Source organism: Apodemus sylvaticus, chromosome 4 (genome assembly GCF_947179515.1).
Source record: "Apodemus sylvaticus chromosome 4, mApoSyl1.1, whole genome shotgun sequence".
NCBI classification, from domain to species: Eukaryota; Metazoa; Chordata; class Mammalia; order Rodentia; family Muridae; genus Apodemus; species Apodemus sylvaticus.
The window spans coordinates 41,273,792-41,289,641 of record NC_067475.1 but is presented as its reverse complement, the minus strand read 5'-3'; the positions used below and the strand labels follow the sequence as shown (position 1 = coordinate 41,289,641).

The 15,850-nt window shown below is 46.0% G+C and overlaps 1 protein-coding gene across 2 annotated transcripts in view; it reads right to left on the bottom strand.

The window, feature by feature from the left end:
- Slc44a3 (solute carrier family 44 member 3) overlaps positions 1–14,733 on the bottom strand; it is a 74,081-nt gene extending 59,348 nt beyond the window's left edge. Inside the window, exons 1-5 of one of the 2 annotated variants that reach the window (XM_052179330.1) lie at positions 14,212–14,733; positions 13,718–13,822; positions 9,289–9,431; positions 7,855–7,991; positions 6,965–7,058 (exon numbers count right to left, since the gene is read on the bottom strand). In XM_052179330.1, the coding sequence (XP_052035290.1) occupies positions 6,965–7,058; positions 7,855–7,991; positions 9,289–9,431; positions 13,718–13,822; positions 14,212–14,238 (506 nt within the window). In that variant the 5' untranslated portion in view covers positions 14,239–14,733. The remainder of the gene's footprint in view (positions 1–6,964; positions 7,059–7,854; positions 7,992–9,288; positions 9,432–13,717; positions 13,823–14,211) is intronic. The other variant, XM_052179329.1, reaches the window with a different exon arrangement.
- Positions 14,734–15,850: the final 1,117 nt, after the last annotated feature.

The window sequence follows — 15,850 nt, the reverse complement described above, 5'->3', positions numbered from 1 at the left end:
ATTTAATTGGGGCTGGCTTACAGGTTCAGAGGTTCAGTCCATTATCATCAAGGCAGGAGCATGGCAGCATCCAGGCAGGCATGGTGCTCGAGGAGCTGAGAGTTCTACACCCTCATCTGAAGGCTGCTAGCAGAATACTGTCTTCCAGGCAGCTAGGATGAGGGTCTTATAGTCCATACCTACAGTGACACACCTACTCCAACAGGGCCACACCTTCTAATAGTGCCACTCCCTGGGCCGAGCATATACACACTATCACAACTGCCATTTGAGTTGTTACAAATACCAAACATAAAGATGTTTAAAACATTCACATATATATCTTATCATTTTTGGATGTGCAATTTTCATTCTTTCAGGTAAAGATGGGTCATGTGGTGAGGATGTGCTGAAATCCCTTTTTCCCTGCTTCGACGAGTTTCTCCATGCACAGTCTTCCTGGACACATACACATGGTTGTTCTGCTACCATGTCCTCTCCAGTTCTTAGTTTTACTGCATTCTAAATAACTAACTCTTGTGGTGAGTGTGTGGAGGCCCTCATGGGTCGGGTCTGCTCACATCTTTGCCTAGTCCTACTGAGCTGTTTGTCCTTGTGTTATTACTTGACAGTAGAGGACAATCAAACGTGGCTCGCTGCTTTTTTAATTTTTCTTCCTCTGGATACCTAAAGCTTTATTGAAAAACACCTTAGTCCCTTCATTCATTCATTTTAAAAGTAATGTTTATTCTTTAAAACATTTAGTATATGTGTGTGCATTGTAGAGGCTAGGGGGCAACTCAAGGTCTTGTCTTAGACATGGTCTCTTGGTTGGTTTCTGTTGCATTGACCAAGCTAGCTGGCCATAGGCTTCGGGAATTCTCCTGACTCTCCTTTCCATCTTCCCATGGGAGCCCTGGGATTACAGATGGGTGCTCTTCTGCATCTAGCTGTACACGGGTTCTTAACAGTCAAGCTCATCTTCATGTTTGTGCAGCAAGCCTTTATCCACGGAGCCATCTGCCCAGACATTCATGTGTCTTCTATAGCTGTGTCTACACTCGCCCAATAGGTTGAACAAACATAAACAACTCAAGGGCAGACAAATTTATTTGAATCCTGACCTCAGGGGTCTCAGTCCATGTTTGCTTGCCCCTGTGTTCTTGAGAATACCATCGTGTTTGTGGTAGAGGAGATTCTTCACCGTGGGTAGACAGGAAGTGGTAGGAGGAAGGGAGCAGAGAGCAGGAGGCAGGAAGGGGCCAGAGACTAGAAACCCACTTCCTCTAATTAGGTCCCCTCTTGATGTTTCCTTAGCCTCCATAGCCTCCCAAACAGTACCTTCACCTGAGGCCATGAGTTATGGAAGACATATTGCAATATGATTCTGTAAATGATAACACCTACATCTTTATCTTTGCTTTGTTTTTAGAATAAACTTGACAATTTTTTGCAAATGTCATTGGGATGTGAACATATAAAGCAATGTGAAGAGAGATGACATTCTATTGATATTAAGTTAATTGTATAAACAGGTCTGTTTATAAACACTGGTTCTTTCATTTCTTTTCAGCTAAGGTCATGGATTTTAACTGCTAAGCTTCTAAGTTTTTTAATTTTAAAAATTTTTGATAAAGATAAACTTTGAAACTTTTATTTTGCAACAAGAGTACAAATAGCTATTTATTTGAGACAGGGTTTCTGTGTGTAGTCCTAACTGTTCTAGAACTTACAGTGTAGACCAGGTTGGCCTCAAACACAGACATCCACCTGCCTCTGCCTCCTGGGTGCTAGGATTAAAGGTGTACACCACTATACCTGGCTCAGAAAGGCAATTAACCTGTGTTTTGTTTCTTTGCTCAATTTGCTTAATATTTTATAGAACCTTTGGATATTTCTAGACCACTGTTACTTATTTTAAAATAAACATGTACCTGTTACCTTTCCTAGGCCTTCCATTTCAGAGCTGAATAGAACTGTTTGGAATAGACACCCTTTCTTCTTTCTAACCTTAATGACAAAGCATCAGTTGCTCACTATCAAGTATAATACTAACCAGATTTCTTAGATTTTTTTTTTTCAAATTAAACTTTTATTTATTTAGTGCTGGTCTCAGACTTATGGCAATCCTCCTGTCTCAGCCTTCTGAGTGCTAAGGTGACAGACATGGGCTTCTATACGTGGCCTGCTTCTTTGTGATTTTCAGAAGGCGCTGGAAGCCGTCCCTGCTTTCAGGCTGTGAACGAATCCTTGTGAGCTTCTAATATGCTCTGGTTTCATTTTCTATACAAAAACCATCCATTGGATGTCTCCCTGATAGATCTAATACCATTTATTAAATAGTTCACATTTCCCCATTGACTCACAATGCCAGTTTTATCATGCAGTAAATTCCCATATTTGGATCTCATCCTGCTGATCTGTCCCTTGCTATGATGATAAACTAATAGAGCAATAGACAAGAGTCCTTTCGTGCTGGATCGTGTGATTGACATAGAGTGCATTTCCATTTGTTTTCATTTTCAGCATACCTAAGATGGCGCCAATGTTTTCCTCCTGAGGTTCACATATATTTCTTATTAAACTGATTTCTAGGCACTTTCGTGTCTTTCTATGTGATCTTTGTTCCTGCTGTAGTAAATTAGAATTTTTTAAAAAACCGTTAATGTGTAGATTTCAGTACGCTAGCTGATCCCACGCCACCCAAATGAGTTCTTTTGTTGTCCACAGGGGCTTTCCAGTTGGTTCTCTTAGTTCCCAGGTCTGTAATAATTTCCTCTACAGACCAGTAATTACTCCTGATTTCTGATTTCTAAACCTCTAATTTCTTTTGCTTGTCTGCCACTAAACAGTTTCACAACACCAATAAATTGGAAGAGTTTTAAAAGCAAATGTGTTCTTAAGTTTCATTAGGGTTTCTAAAAACTAAGAACAAACATAGACTTAATGCTATTTTACTCCTTTGATGCAAATATTATTCTACACCAGACCTTAGTTTTAATCATGTGACTGTGCGTATGTGTGCATGTGTATGTGTGTGTGTGTTTGTGTGTGTGTGTGATTCACTAATCCTGTGCTGATAAAGAATGACAAGAGGACTCATCTTACCCTGAATGGGCCACAGAGAAACATGTAAAGTTTGGGTCTTTTATGTTGGGTGCCTACCTAGCTGTCTAATGAAAATGCCCATCATTAACTTGGCCAGAGACACATTAGCCTGAGGTTTCTTTCATATTTCTGCATTTCATTACCACTAGCAAAACCACTCCAACTTGCAGGAAGTAGTCTGGACAGCTGCCCAGATAGATGTGGGTACATTTGCATGCGGATTTCACTGAAGCAAATGACACAGTGTTAAACAGGGGGCTAGAACTAGAACTGAGTTGGGAGGCAGGAGTGTGGGGAGCATCCGAAACCTTCTAAAATGCATGGTGGACTCAAAATATGGCGCTAAGCTAACACTACGCTAATCACCAAAGCGAAAAACATTGTTATCTTCTGAAATGCTTTTTCATTGCTCCCCAGAGCTCATGCACAGGTGCACACGCCTTCTTGAAACTCACCCACTGCTCTAAAAGGGAGTGTTCTACCTTCCACGCTCGACACAGGCAGAAGGAACAATTGATGTAGTCAGAAGAAGTATTTAGAAAATGTTCTTTGGCTTTGTAGCCACACTTCTCATGTTTTGTAGCTTTTAAGGCTTGGCACAGCTCTTCCGTGATAAATATGATAATTTCCATCCTAAACAAATGCTTCCTTGTGGAGGAGAAGGAAACGGTGCCCCCAAGCCTATTTTTGTCTCTCTTGCTTTATCCAAAAAGGGGCTAGTCAATCATTTCTTCTGTCCGCACTTGGAAAGTTAGTGTTGGCAAGGTCTGTGCTGGAAGATGAAAAGGCTGGGTCTGGCTTCAGAGGGAGAGGAGGGGGCGGCTCCAGGACATGTGATACATTTTCCCCTCCCAGCTTGGGGTGAGCTTAAGGAGACCACTCACCAGGTTGTCCAAGCTGGCCTTGATTGTTTGTACTGGGTTACAGAGACCAATTTGGACACTGCTGGGTTTTGAATGCCATGCTCACTAAATGAGCTCAACCTTTCCCTGATCAGACTTCTCATCTATAAGACAGTGCTTACAGTGCTAACACTCTGAGGCCCCAGTGGACATGTCCGGAGGTTACAAAAGGAAGCAACGAGGAGGGAAAGCACCACAAATCAGCACCGAGTTCAGCACCTGTGCCGTCCCATAAGCTTCCCCTGGAATCATGGCTGTCACCCCAGTGACAGATAGAGGACAGCTGATCCAACTCTGTTTAAATGGAAACCTTGGGAAAATTCCATTCTTGGGGCTCCCGGTGTAGCTTAGCCCGCAGTGAAGTGCTTGCCTTGTAAGAGTATTGAGTGCAAGGAACTTGTGCCAAAATGTTGGAGGTTGTTGGCACACACTTGTTGTCCTTGCACTGGAGAAGCAGAGGTGGTGCCTCATTGGTGAGCTCCAGGACAAAACCCTGGATGGTGTGTGTGAATATGACCCCGGAGTTTCTCTAGCCTCTGCATGCTTACATGGGAGGGAATGTGCTCTCTCTCTCTCGCTCTCTCTCTCTCTCTCTTTCCTCTCCCTCTCCCCCCCCATCACAAACACAATACACATTCCCTGTCTGTCTGTCTGTCTGTCTCCTTTCAATTCTTTCTGCAGGCACACTTTAAAGCATTGCTTAAAAAAAAAATCCCCTTTCGTCCAAGCATCACATAATTCCCCCTCCCCACTAAAATACTCCAGTTTTTTTCCTGGTTCACTTGTGTTTCATTAAGACAAGAAATGATAGCCATATTTCAAAAAATAAAATACTGTGAAAGTGGCTTGAGTACCTTTCTCTGCAGATAATCCTTTCCTGTCCAAATGACCTCACGCTAGCACTCATTTTAGGCAAGAACGCAAAAAGATGGCTGATGACACCTCCTACAGAGTAAAATCCCACTTGTCGTCTTTAGGACTTTCAATACTGGTATTTTTCAGACTGTATTTACAACCAGTTAGAGGATTGTGATTATTTAATACAACATTTTTATTAATTCTTTGAAGATTTCATACAATGCATTTTGGTTATACTCACCCCCTCTCCTCCCCACAACTTCTCCCAGATCCTCTCCCCAACTAGATATACAACCTTGTGTCCTGGTTTTCCATCTTTCCTTCCTTCCTTCCTCCCTCCTTCCTTCCTGCCTTCCTTCCTTCCTTCCTTCCTTTCGGTCCACTGAGTCCAATTTGTGCTGACCATACACTTCTAGATGTGGTACCACCCACTGAAGTGTAGCGCCAGAAGCCACGCCCTTAAAGAGAAAGGCCCCTCCCTTTTCCAGAAACTCTCAACTGTCAACAACGCCACAGCTAGGAGTGAGGGCTCTTGAGCCCCTCCCCTCTTTATTCTAGAATGTTGACTGGCTGTCCTTACAGAGATACGTTTTAGAAATTATTGGAATAGGAGCTATCGCAGGAATCTTATATAATAAGAGGAAGTCTTTTTGTGACATTTCTATTTGTTTTATATCCCTACGTAGGAAGTTATGTGCGCACTGGGTTGTGACAGAGTTGTAATACTCTTTACTATCTGGGTCCCAAGCTAAAGTATCATCAACGCTGTGCAAGCTGGTCAAGGCAATGCCTTGTTCTACTGAAATGATTGCTCCTCGTAAGACTTCTTTTTATGGAGTACTTATCCATTGTAAACATATTTATATTTTCCAAAAGAATGGGCATGCAAACTCAACAAACTTTAATTAGTAGAGCAGAGCATCCTGCCTGAAGCCTTAGCCTTGTCCAAGGGGCAATGTGAGCCCCTCCCGCCAACACTGGTTTGTTACAGCTCAATAAACACTTACAAGACGCCTGCAGCATGCCAGGAGCAAGTAAGACCTTGGGATTCACCCAGGATGCTCATAAAGACCTGTGCTTGTGTGTTCTCTAAAAGAAAAATGACGAAGCCTGCTTGGCCTTGCTCTTCCTGGCCTATTTATTGATATATATATATATATAATACATTACATATATTTATATATTTTATATATATAAATTTAATATATATACATATGTATATATAAAACAGCTTTTAAAACCTCAGTGTACAACCTTGTGTAAAATTCTAATAAACTTAACTTGAATACACAAAAATGGTTTTAAAAATTAGTTTTATGAATTTTTGCCTGCATGCATGTATGAATGGGCATCCCATGTGTGCATGGTGCCAGCCCAGGTCAGAAGGGGGTGTTGGATGTCCTGGGACTGGAGCTACAAGTGGTTATGAGATGCCGTGTGCATCCTGGGAATAGCTCCAAACTCCTCTGCAAGAGGAATCCAAGCCATCTCTCCAGACCCCCAGGCTTATTTCTCTGGCACAGTCTTGAACAACAGACTGTCAACATTGTTACAATGAAAACATGGCTGCTGCTGGTTTTGCTCTCATAGTAACAAAGAACTGGAGAAGGAAAACTGTACAGTAGCCTTGTCATAAAGTCATTCATTGGATAATATATATATATATATTTGTTTTCACTGTCTTTTAAAAAACTCTTACACTCTGTGTATGTGTGTGTGTGTGTGTGTGTGTGTGTGTGTGTGTGTGTATGTGTGTGTGATGTGTACCATGGTACACATATAGAAGAGGTGGTTTTCAGGAATGGGTTCTCTCTTCACATCATGTGTGTCCTAGACATGAAACTCAGGTCACCAGGCTTCGTGGCAATGGCCTTCCTCACCTGTTGACCCATCTCGACAACCCAGCACTAGTATCAGAAGATCCCATGGGCCTTTATTGATGGCTGAGTTTCCTCCTTACTTAGTCATTGTTTACTATTATGTGTAGTATTATGTGTAGTAAATAGTCAGTTTCTGTTTGTCCCGGATTGGGAGCTGCACCCTGGATCTCCCTTTTACTGTGCACAGCAGAGGGACAGGAGCATCAAGTACCGCGCATCTCTGGTTCATAAGCTTACCTTGGAGGAACCGGGAGCCCGGGACACAGTGACTCTGCACTTGAACTCTGAGTATAGTTGAAGGAACTCAAACTATACACACACAGGAAAGAGCCTGAAAGCAGAAGACACACTCACACAGGCTGCTCTCCTGTCTCGCATCCATCTTCCTTGGAAAGCCAGTGAAGGAACCACAGCCATTTTACCATATCAGGAAGGAATTCGAATGTATAACCCAAACTCTTGGAAAGAGCACATGTGCCATCCAGGGTAGACTCTTTCTCTCCAAAAAACCCAAATTCAATACTATAAATTGTAGGATTGGCACTAACATAATTTGAAGGTTATTTGAAGATGATTTATTGTAGGAGCTTGTGATTTTTAATCTAGCTTTGAAAATATTTTTTTAAGATCTCACACTCCATTCTCCAGACAGATAAAATTTACAAGTTGCCTTGTTTTGTTTTGTTAGTTTCACTTTTTAATTAATGTAAGTCTGGACTGTCTGGACCAAGTGGTTTCAGTACAGCTTCTGACTCTCTTCCTGGTTAGGGAAAATGCCTGCTGAACCTCCCCTTCACCAAAAACCCTCTGCGTGGTGATTTGACTGTGAACCTCGGACCGTGTGTCTCCCGGTCTCCTTTTTGGTCTCTTAGGGAGACCTTTTACCACAGGGAGCTAGGAGCACACTCAGAGCAAGTAGGGGTTCAAATACGCCCAGAAAGACTCAAGTGACATTGAACAAGCTCATGAGAAAACACTCCTATTCCTTTCCATATAAAGGGTGTCTGCAGAGGTGTATACTTTGTATCTTTTCAGAGAAAGTAGCTTCAGAATAAGTTACATTATCTGGGACTCTACCAGTTGCCACCCCAGGTGATGTGGGGAAAGAAAGGGTCCCCAGCACCTACCGTTGATGTTGGCAAAAAGCTGGACCTCTTCTAAGGTGTCCAGCTGCTTCTCAGGACAGCTGGACACGCAGAGGGCCGTGGGGCCAAAGCCCTTGTCTCTGACGTCCACATTGCAGGCATTCATAAAGAACACATGTCTAAAGAAAGCGGAGGAAAGAAAAGCATGCCTCAGGGCACTGATTCTCGTTGGTTTCACTGTGGGCACATACCACCACATGGTGGTATGGCTAAGGCAAGCTTTGTGGCCGAATGCTTCCAAAGAACTGAACATTTAATAAACCAGCTGGGGGCGTCTTGTGAACCACATTCAAATGTGAGCGAACACTTCTTAGGCTCTGCATCTGAGAAGTGTGTGTGTGTGTGTGTGTGTGTGTGTGTGTGTGTGATATAACAGGGGTTACCTGAAGAGTCACTGAGAAAGAGAAGGGTTGATTAAACTGTCCATAGTATGCTAGAAACGGACACATAAATGCCTTAATGGAAACTTCTCCAAAGTGTTCGAATGTTTCAGAGAATGGCAGAACTCAGGGAGGTCACCAGTGGGAAGGAAGAGAGCTGAGGTTGGGGATTTAAAGTAGCAGAAGAGCCCGGGGAGCCCCAAGACCTGGCCTGGAGCTACTCAGCCACAGAGCTGGCCGTTGTCATCAGTGGCTCACTGATGTGTATCCAAGGCTTGATACAGGCTGCTAAAGTCACAGCGCCACAGAGGAAGAGCCCCGGGGGCTGACTGAGGGGTGAGCATGCAGTGGAGGGGTCTAGAAGCGTCTCTCCCTCCACTGGGGAAGGGAGGAAGGAAGTTTGCACACGAGAAATGGTGGGACAGATTTCCCGGGTGAATGATGCCCACAGACTTTATTTTGTTTAAAAAATTGAAAATTATGTTAAAATATACATCCACTCTGCACCCTTTAATCACTTCCAGTACACACTTCAGGGCGCTAAATGCGCAGATGGTTCTGTGCAACCGTCCCGGTCCCCAGCCTCCAAAACTATTCCAATAGACAAGGCTCATTCTCCCTCCTCCTGCTACCCAGGAAATGGCTGGTTCACATTTTTGCCTCCAAAGCATAACGCACAACACTACCTGCCTGAGTCTGAGACACTGTCGGGGGAATAGTAAACATCTGCTAAGCCTTGGTTCAGGCACAGGTTCCCTGGATCCTAGAACAGCCTGGAAAGATAGGCGTAATTACCAGTTTACAAGCCTCTGGTCTCCGAGAGGCTAGGGACTCTGACCTGGCTCACTGAGCTGAGAAGTACCAGAGGCTGAATGTGAGCCCAGGACTGGCTGGCTCTACAGCGGCTCGCTTCCCCCATTTTAAGATGGGTGGACCGGGGTTTCAAATAAGAAACATGGCCAAAGCTCTTAAATGAATGCAAAGTTTTGGAATGTCTCTAGGTCTAAAACCTAACCCCAAACCTCGAAAGACTTACTTTTTTAGAGTCATGTCCTGCCCGGAGAGGGGGGCCCCTTCCACTGGGGAGTTCCTCTTGCCACACACGTTGCCAAAGCTGTCATATCCAAAGAGGAGTCTTCCTGCTGCCCCGGCCACCACCGAATAACCCATGATGAACACCTGGCAAAAGCCAAGGGCATGTGACTGCCTGGCCACAGAGACACCCGCTGTCCCAGCGCCACAGTCCTTCCTTCCCCAGCAGCAAGTGCACCCACCCAGGGAGGGTCCAGCTTGCGAATGCTGGTGTAGCCAGCGGTGTAGCGGGTGAGCAGGGAGCATGTCCTAGCACACCCAGATCCCCCTCCTCTTTGTCTTCTTCAGGAGGCTGTCACTTAATTTTTCCACCAAACTTGACTGGGATAACTTCATTTTATCCCTTCAGCACACCTGCGTTACCTAAGTGCGTCAAGGCTGTGCTAAAATTTTCTCATGTGTTTATGTGTGTGGTGGGTATGTTCGCATGTGTGGGCGCACATAGGTACATGCAAGCATATGTGTGGAGGTCAGAGGATAACTTTGACTATTGATCTACAGACAATATCCACTTTGGTGTTTATTTTGTCTTTGTTTTTTTGTCTTTGTTTTCTGTTTTTGTTTTTGGTTTTTGAGTCATGGTCTCTCCCTGGCTTAAAACTCACCATGTAGACTAGGCTGGCTAGCCAGTGAGTCCCAAAGACCTATCTGCTTTTGCCTGTCCCCACCTTTAATCAAATTCACATCCTTTTACCCAAAATACCAACACTCAGTACCTGGGCTATCAAGCATCCTGAGTCTTTCTTTATAAAATGCTCTTTTCATCTTAATTTTAGAAAACTCTCAGCAAGGCTACACAGTTGATACACATCAACACACTATTCCCAGTTTGAAGGAGTATTTGGATTGCTTGCTTAAATTTCATAAAATAAAAAAAACTTATGATGGGGGAAAGAATGTCAGGATTCAGTTTGGCAATGGGCATCTTGCAATCCACAGACTTTTTTTGTTATTTTGTTGGTAGTGGTGCTATTGTGGTTTTGTAACTCCACTTTTAAAGGGAATGTGGGCTCTTTGAAATTTCAGTCCAAACAACTGTACCGTTCATACGCATCTGCTCGTCCTCTGCCGAGATTTCTTCTCTTAACATAAGCTTAGTTATGAGCGCGGTGGTACGTTCACTAGTCTCTTACATACAGCATGCCGCCTGAGAGCATCTGGCACTGGCAAGCTTATCCAGGGAATTTCCGAGGCTGTGGGGCTCTACCCCCTAACATGAGGAATGCTCATGTATTCCAAAGCTATCCTGCCTTAAAGCCAATGTACGTCAGAGGCTCTGCACTCCTTGTCAACTTTGAAGTAAAAATAATCAGCAAGCCGAGCAGGTAGAGCCAGCCTGGAAGCCCAGCTCTCAGGAGGCAGAGGAAGGAGGATCAGGAGGAGTTTAAGACCAGCCTTGGCAACATCATGAGTTCAAGGCCAGCCCAGGCTACATGAGACCCTGTCTCAAAATCAAAACAAAAACACGCCCCCCCAAAACCCAAACCCAAACCAAGAGTATTAAATAATCTTCAAGCGCTCAGTGCATGCCAGAGATTGTTACTAGGAAACACAATGATAAACAAAACCTGGTGCCTACCCTCAAAATTCAGCCCTCAGAGTTATTATTATTATTGGCGTCTCTGTCTTCAGTCAAGGTTGGACAGAGGCTCAGGGGAGGACACCAGACCTTGCGGCCCCCAAAGGAACAGGACTCATCAACTGTAGACCACACAGGGGAGGAAACCCTTGTCCCTTCCTTCTTCTCAAGTCCCTCCTCAGTTTCATAAGGATGACAGGTCCCCTTTGCTAAGAGGCAGGACCACTCTTTTTCTGTTTTTAAGGCAGTACACGGAAGTGTGGCTCAGTGTGCCTATGTGGCTCGATAGTTGACCCAACCTTGGCATATCTTCTGTCCTTCTGGGATAGAATATGACACTTGATGTTATCTGGACTTGGGAGCGTGGTGTGTAGGCGTGTGTGATGTTTGCCTACCTCACTGGAGAGTTATCTAATAACAGCGCTATATTTTCTACGCATCATGGTTTCACATGTGATATCTCCTTTGGAAAGTTTGTGGGGAGAGTAAGGGCTAGGGCTTATTTGAGTTCCCTCCACACTACTGTGAACCATTGCTGGGGTTTTAATTCAGCACGGGAGAGATGTGAGTAGCGTGACAAGAACCTTGAAAAATGGACCTCAAAGAATTAAAGCTTTCCTAGGGTGCCCCAGGTACTCCCTGTCACCACAGGAGGAGTCCATGCCTCCTAGGAAGAGTCTTCACACTGCACGGAGATCTGTCACACCGCCCAGTCCACATACGAGTATTTCCTGGCTCTGTTCTCATGGCTCGTAAGACTCCAACAGAAAAGGTGGAGAGAAACTAACAACTTTCTGTCCTCCAGTTCTGCCCAAAGCTGTAAGTGAACACACTCTTCTTCACCAAGGCCTGCGGCCTGGATTTCTTTTGTTAAGCTAAGGCTGGCCAGCTCCTGGCCTCAGAGTCCAGTATCAGAGCTGTAGGGAGTGTGTGTTAGAGTGCTGTGGTCTCAAAGGCAGTCCTTCCAAGCTGGATCTGGGTAAATGGGAGTGAGGAAAGATAACTAGGAAAGGATGAGGTGGGAGAGGACATGGGAGGGTAAGTAGAGGCAGGGACCATTCAGAGCCTCAGGCTTGTTTTCTGCTTATACATTTCATATCAGCGTAAGCACGGGCTGGTGTCCTTTCTGTTTGCAGGGGCCAGCTCTGCTCACAGGCCTGGCATCCTTCCCTAAGCCTCTTTATCCATCCCTAGCCAGGGGCAGTGCCATCGATAATAATCCTGTCCTACACTTGGTTAGTTGGTATGTCCATCACAAGACCCAGAAGTGGTGCAGTGGACAAGCATGTGCATACATGAACACACACACACACACACACACACACACACCTTGCCCTGCTTTAAAAAGGTATCTGAAGCTAAAATTTTTGCAGAAGAGGAAAGGAGCCAGTCAGCTAAAAAAAAAAGAACTCTTATGCTTAACACAGTCAAGAGAATCTGGGCGTATGGAAACCTTCAGATTGATCTTACAAACAACGTGTACTTTCTCTGCAGTTTCCATCTCAGGGTGTGCAGTGTCTCAGCCAGCTCATAATTCTTCAGGCTGGGAAGGGCCGTCTATGGTCGTCTCCCTAGGCAGCTGCTAGCCTGAGTGGTTGAGCGGTAGAGGGGCAAGGGAGGATTGTTATAACATTAACAGCCCAAGATCAAGCTGCAGACTCAGGAGGGACAGCTGCTCCCTGCATGGACACAACAGCGGAACTGGAGAAAAACAGTAACCGTCGATAGGGAAGGCAATAAGACTTGGTAGGTACACAGCCCTCTCTGAGCTCTTTAAGGAGAGTTTGAGGCCCAGGGCCGTCGCCGCTGCCACCGCCGCCGCCTCCGCCTCCGCCACAGCAGCAGCCGCAGCAGCAGCAGCAGCAGCAGCAGCAGCAGCAGCAGCAGCAGCAGCAACAACAACAACAACAGCAGCAGCCTTCCTTTGCGTCTCTCGTCTCTCACCACGGCTACAAAAAACCATTTGGTAAGTTAAAAATGAAATAAATGCGTTCTTTACTTGGAAAGAACAAATGCTGTCTTTACAGTCAATTCAAACTAAAGTCTCCTTAACAAAGGGAATTGCCATTAGGTAGATATTACAGGGCAATGCGAGTTAATCATTTACTATGCAGCACACAGCTTGCTGCAACCTGGCCTGGGCAGCTTCATCAGCACAGCCTTCGAGCAAGGCTCTGAGAGTAAGATTCAGCTCCCAGAGGCTCTCTGGACCGGCATGGCAGGGTGGGGTCTACCAGCGATCGCGTATACAAGTGTGCTATGAGAGGGGTTGCATCAAGTTGCTAAACACAGTAGATAAAGGACCTGTGTGTGTGTGTGTGTGTGTGTGTGTGTGTGAGAGAGAGAGAGAGAGAGAGAGAGAGAGAGTTAAAAAAAATCTCTCTTTCTAGGCCTTTCTTGACTTTTTTCCTTCCTTAGAAAACAGCAAATGTTGAGAAGTACTTGCCTGAGGAGCATGGCTGATGTTTTACATTCAGGACTTCCATTCTGAGAACTCAGAGAGCAAAAGAATTCACAGCACCCTTACTGAGGAAAGGCGCTGCTGCGAACTGTGGTGATTCTTCATATCCTAATGGAATTACTCAATAAATCTTGGTCTCTGGCAGGAAGACAGTCTTCTCAGAGAGTTTAGGAGGTTGTGAAATCCCAGAATAAGAATTTCTTAACTCAGGGTCATTCTAAACCAATTGCAGAAGTTTGTCCTTGCAGCGTAAACTTTAAACCATTAACGTCTAAGGCACACTTGTATCTGGACGTACACCGGGCCTTACGCCTGCCAAACAGCCATACTTACCAAACCAGTCCAAAACAGAAAGAACAGGACCAGCCACGCCGTATCTGTGCATTTTCTATAAATTTGGGGTCGCCATTCTCTCTGCCTTGTTTGCTCTGCAGAAACCTTCCAGAAAAAGAAGAATTGAGAAAAGCAAGAGAAAAGGTGAAATTAACAGAACCCAAGCCTATCCTAAGGCTGCTTAAAGTAACTCTACTTTTTCACCCGGGACGCTTTCTGGGGAGACCTGCTCTCTGCAGGGTGGATGTGAAATCCCCCGGGTGCCAAATTCTTACTGGAGGTAAGACACCCCCCCCCCCAAGTCCCTTGCGCCTTCCTGGCCTTGGCCCAAGGCTTGTGTCAGGTACTGGGTCCTCAGGGCCAGGTGTCCTTAAAGGAGCGGTGTCACTGAGAAAGTGGCCAATCTCCCAGGGGACAGAGGAGCCGGAAGCGTCCTGTCTGTGCGGGTGCCCGCAGGAGCCCGCTTCCCCCAGGGCTCAGGTTGTCGCCCTTACCAGGTACTCCGCGCCCAGGCACTGCATGGTACTCGGCAGCTGGGATTGGCAGCGGTGGTGGTCGCGGTGCACACGGGACAGAGGTGCGGCGACCGGGCCAAGTGGCCCAGGAGGGGCGGGCAGGGCGAGCAGGGCTCAGCGCCTCCTAGCGGTCCGGGATGCTGGTACCCCTAGGCCCGCCCTTTCCGTGGTGGCTTTCGTCTGGGAGGACGGGCTGGGAGCTGGGGTGGCACCTGCGCGGCACCGGTTCCCAGGAAGTGCACCTGACCACTGTGCGCTGCCTGGGCGGGTGGCCAGTGCTTGGAGTTAGAAGTGAGACCTCAGGGATCATTCCTGAGGGCGGGGAGCTTGCAGGGGTGTGTCACACACAGGTAAGTGGTGCTTTGTGTGTGCAAAATCCTGCCCTGAAAAGCTTTACCAGTTTTTCTTTGAGACGCGTCGAGTTGTAATCCGTTGTCATCCTTGAGCTAAAATCAGGGAGACTGAGGCACTGGGCAGCAAAGGCGACACTCTGTCAAGGGGCTCAGAGTCTACTATTCCAGCTGATTTCTACAAGGCCGAATCTTCTCCAGCTAGTAAGCTTGAGTCCCAGGAATGCAATGCCCTCAGAAGACTGATTTAATCTCTCTCCCTCTCCTCCTTCCTCTCCCCTCCTGCCCCCCCTCTCTCCCTCCTCCTCTCTCTCCCTCCTCCTTCCCCTCCCCTTCCCCCTCTTCCCCCCTCTCCCTCCCCCTCTGCCCTCCCCCTCTGCCTCCCCTTCTCCCTCCCCCTTCCCTTCTCCCTCTCTTTCTCCCTTCCTCCTCTCTCTGTGTCTCTGTGTCTGACTCTCTTCTCTCTCCTGTCTCTGTGTGTGTCTGCCTGCCTGCCTGTCTGTCTGCCTGCCTGCCTGTCTGTCTGTCTGTGTTTGCCTGTCTCTTTCTCTCCCCTTTGTGTGTGTGGGGAGCTCACCTCCCTCCTCTTTGCACCACCATCTGACTTCCCTGCGGGTATCCTTTTAAGCACACCCGGTGTGAATGTCCCTGGTGACAACAGTTTTCTCTTCAGCATTCAGGTGGGTACCAAAGTGCTGCTGAGGTGAGGAATAAAAGAAAAAGAAAAAGAAAAAGAAAAAGAAAAAGAAAAAGAAAAAGAAAAAGGAAAAGAAAGGACCTTCCTTCCCAGTCCCCTCGCTGCTCCAAATTCTCTGCTTGCCCCACCACATCCTCCCTCCCTCCGGCTGCGAGCCCACCGCTTCACCCCAAGGGTGGAAACTGGATCTCAGCAACAATCAGTAAAGCATTAGAAACTCCGAACTATGAGTTCCTAACTGCGGTGCCCTGTCATGTTTCAGAAGATATTATTTTGCTCTGGTCCTCCCTGACCCTTTGGCTCTTACAATCTTTCTGCTTCCTCTTTTGGGATATTCTCTGAATCTTGTGGGAGTAATTAGGTGGAAGAGTTGGAGGAGACTAGCATCAAAATATATTGCATGTATGTATAAAAATATAAGATGACAAGTATTAAAAATAATATGGGTAGTGTGGGGTTGGTAGAGGGTAATGATACTTAGTGGATCTCTGGTGTGTGGGGTGGAATTCCTTCTAGGCTATTTCTCTTCCTCTCACTCCTAGCTCTCTAGACCTTCCCAGATGTACACTTC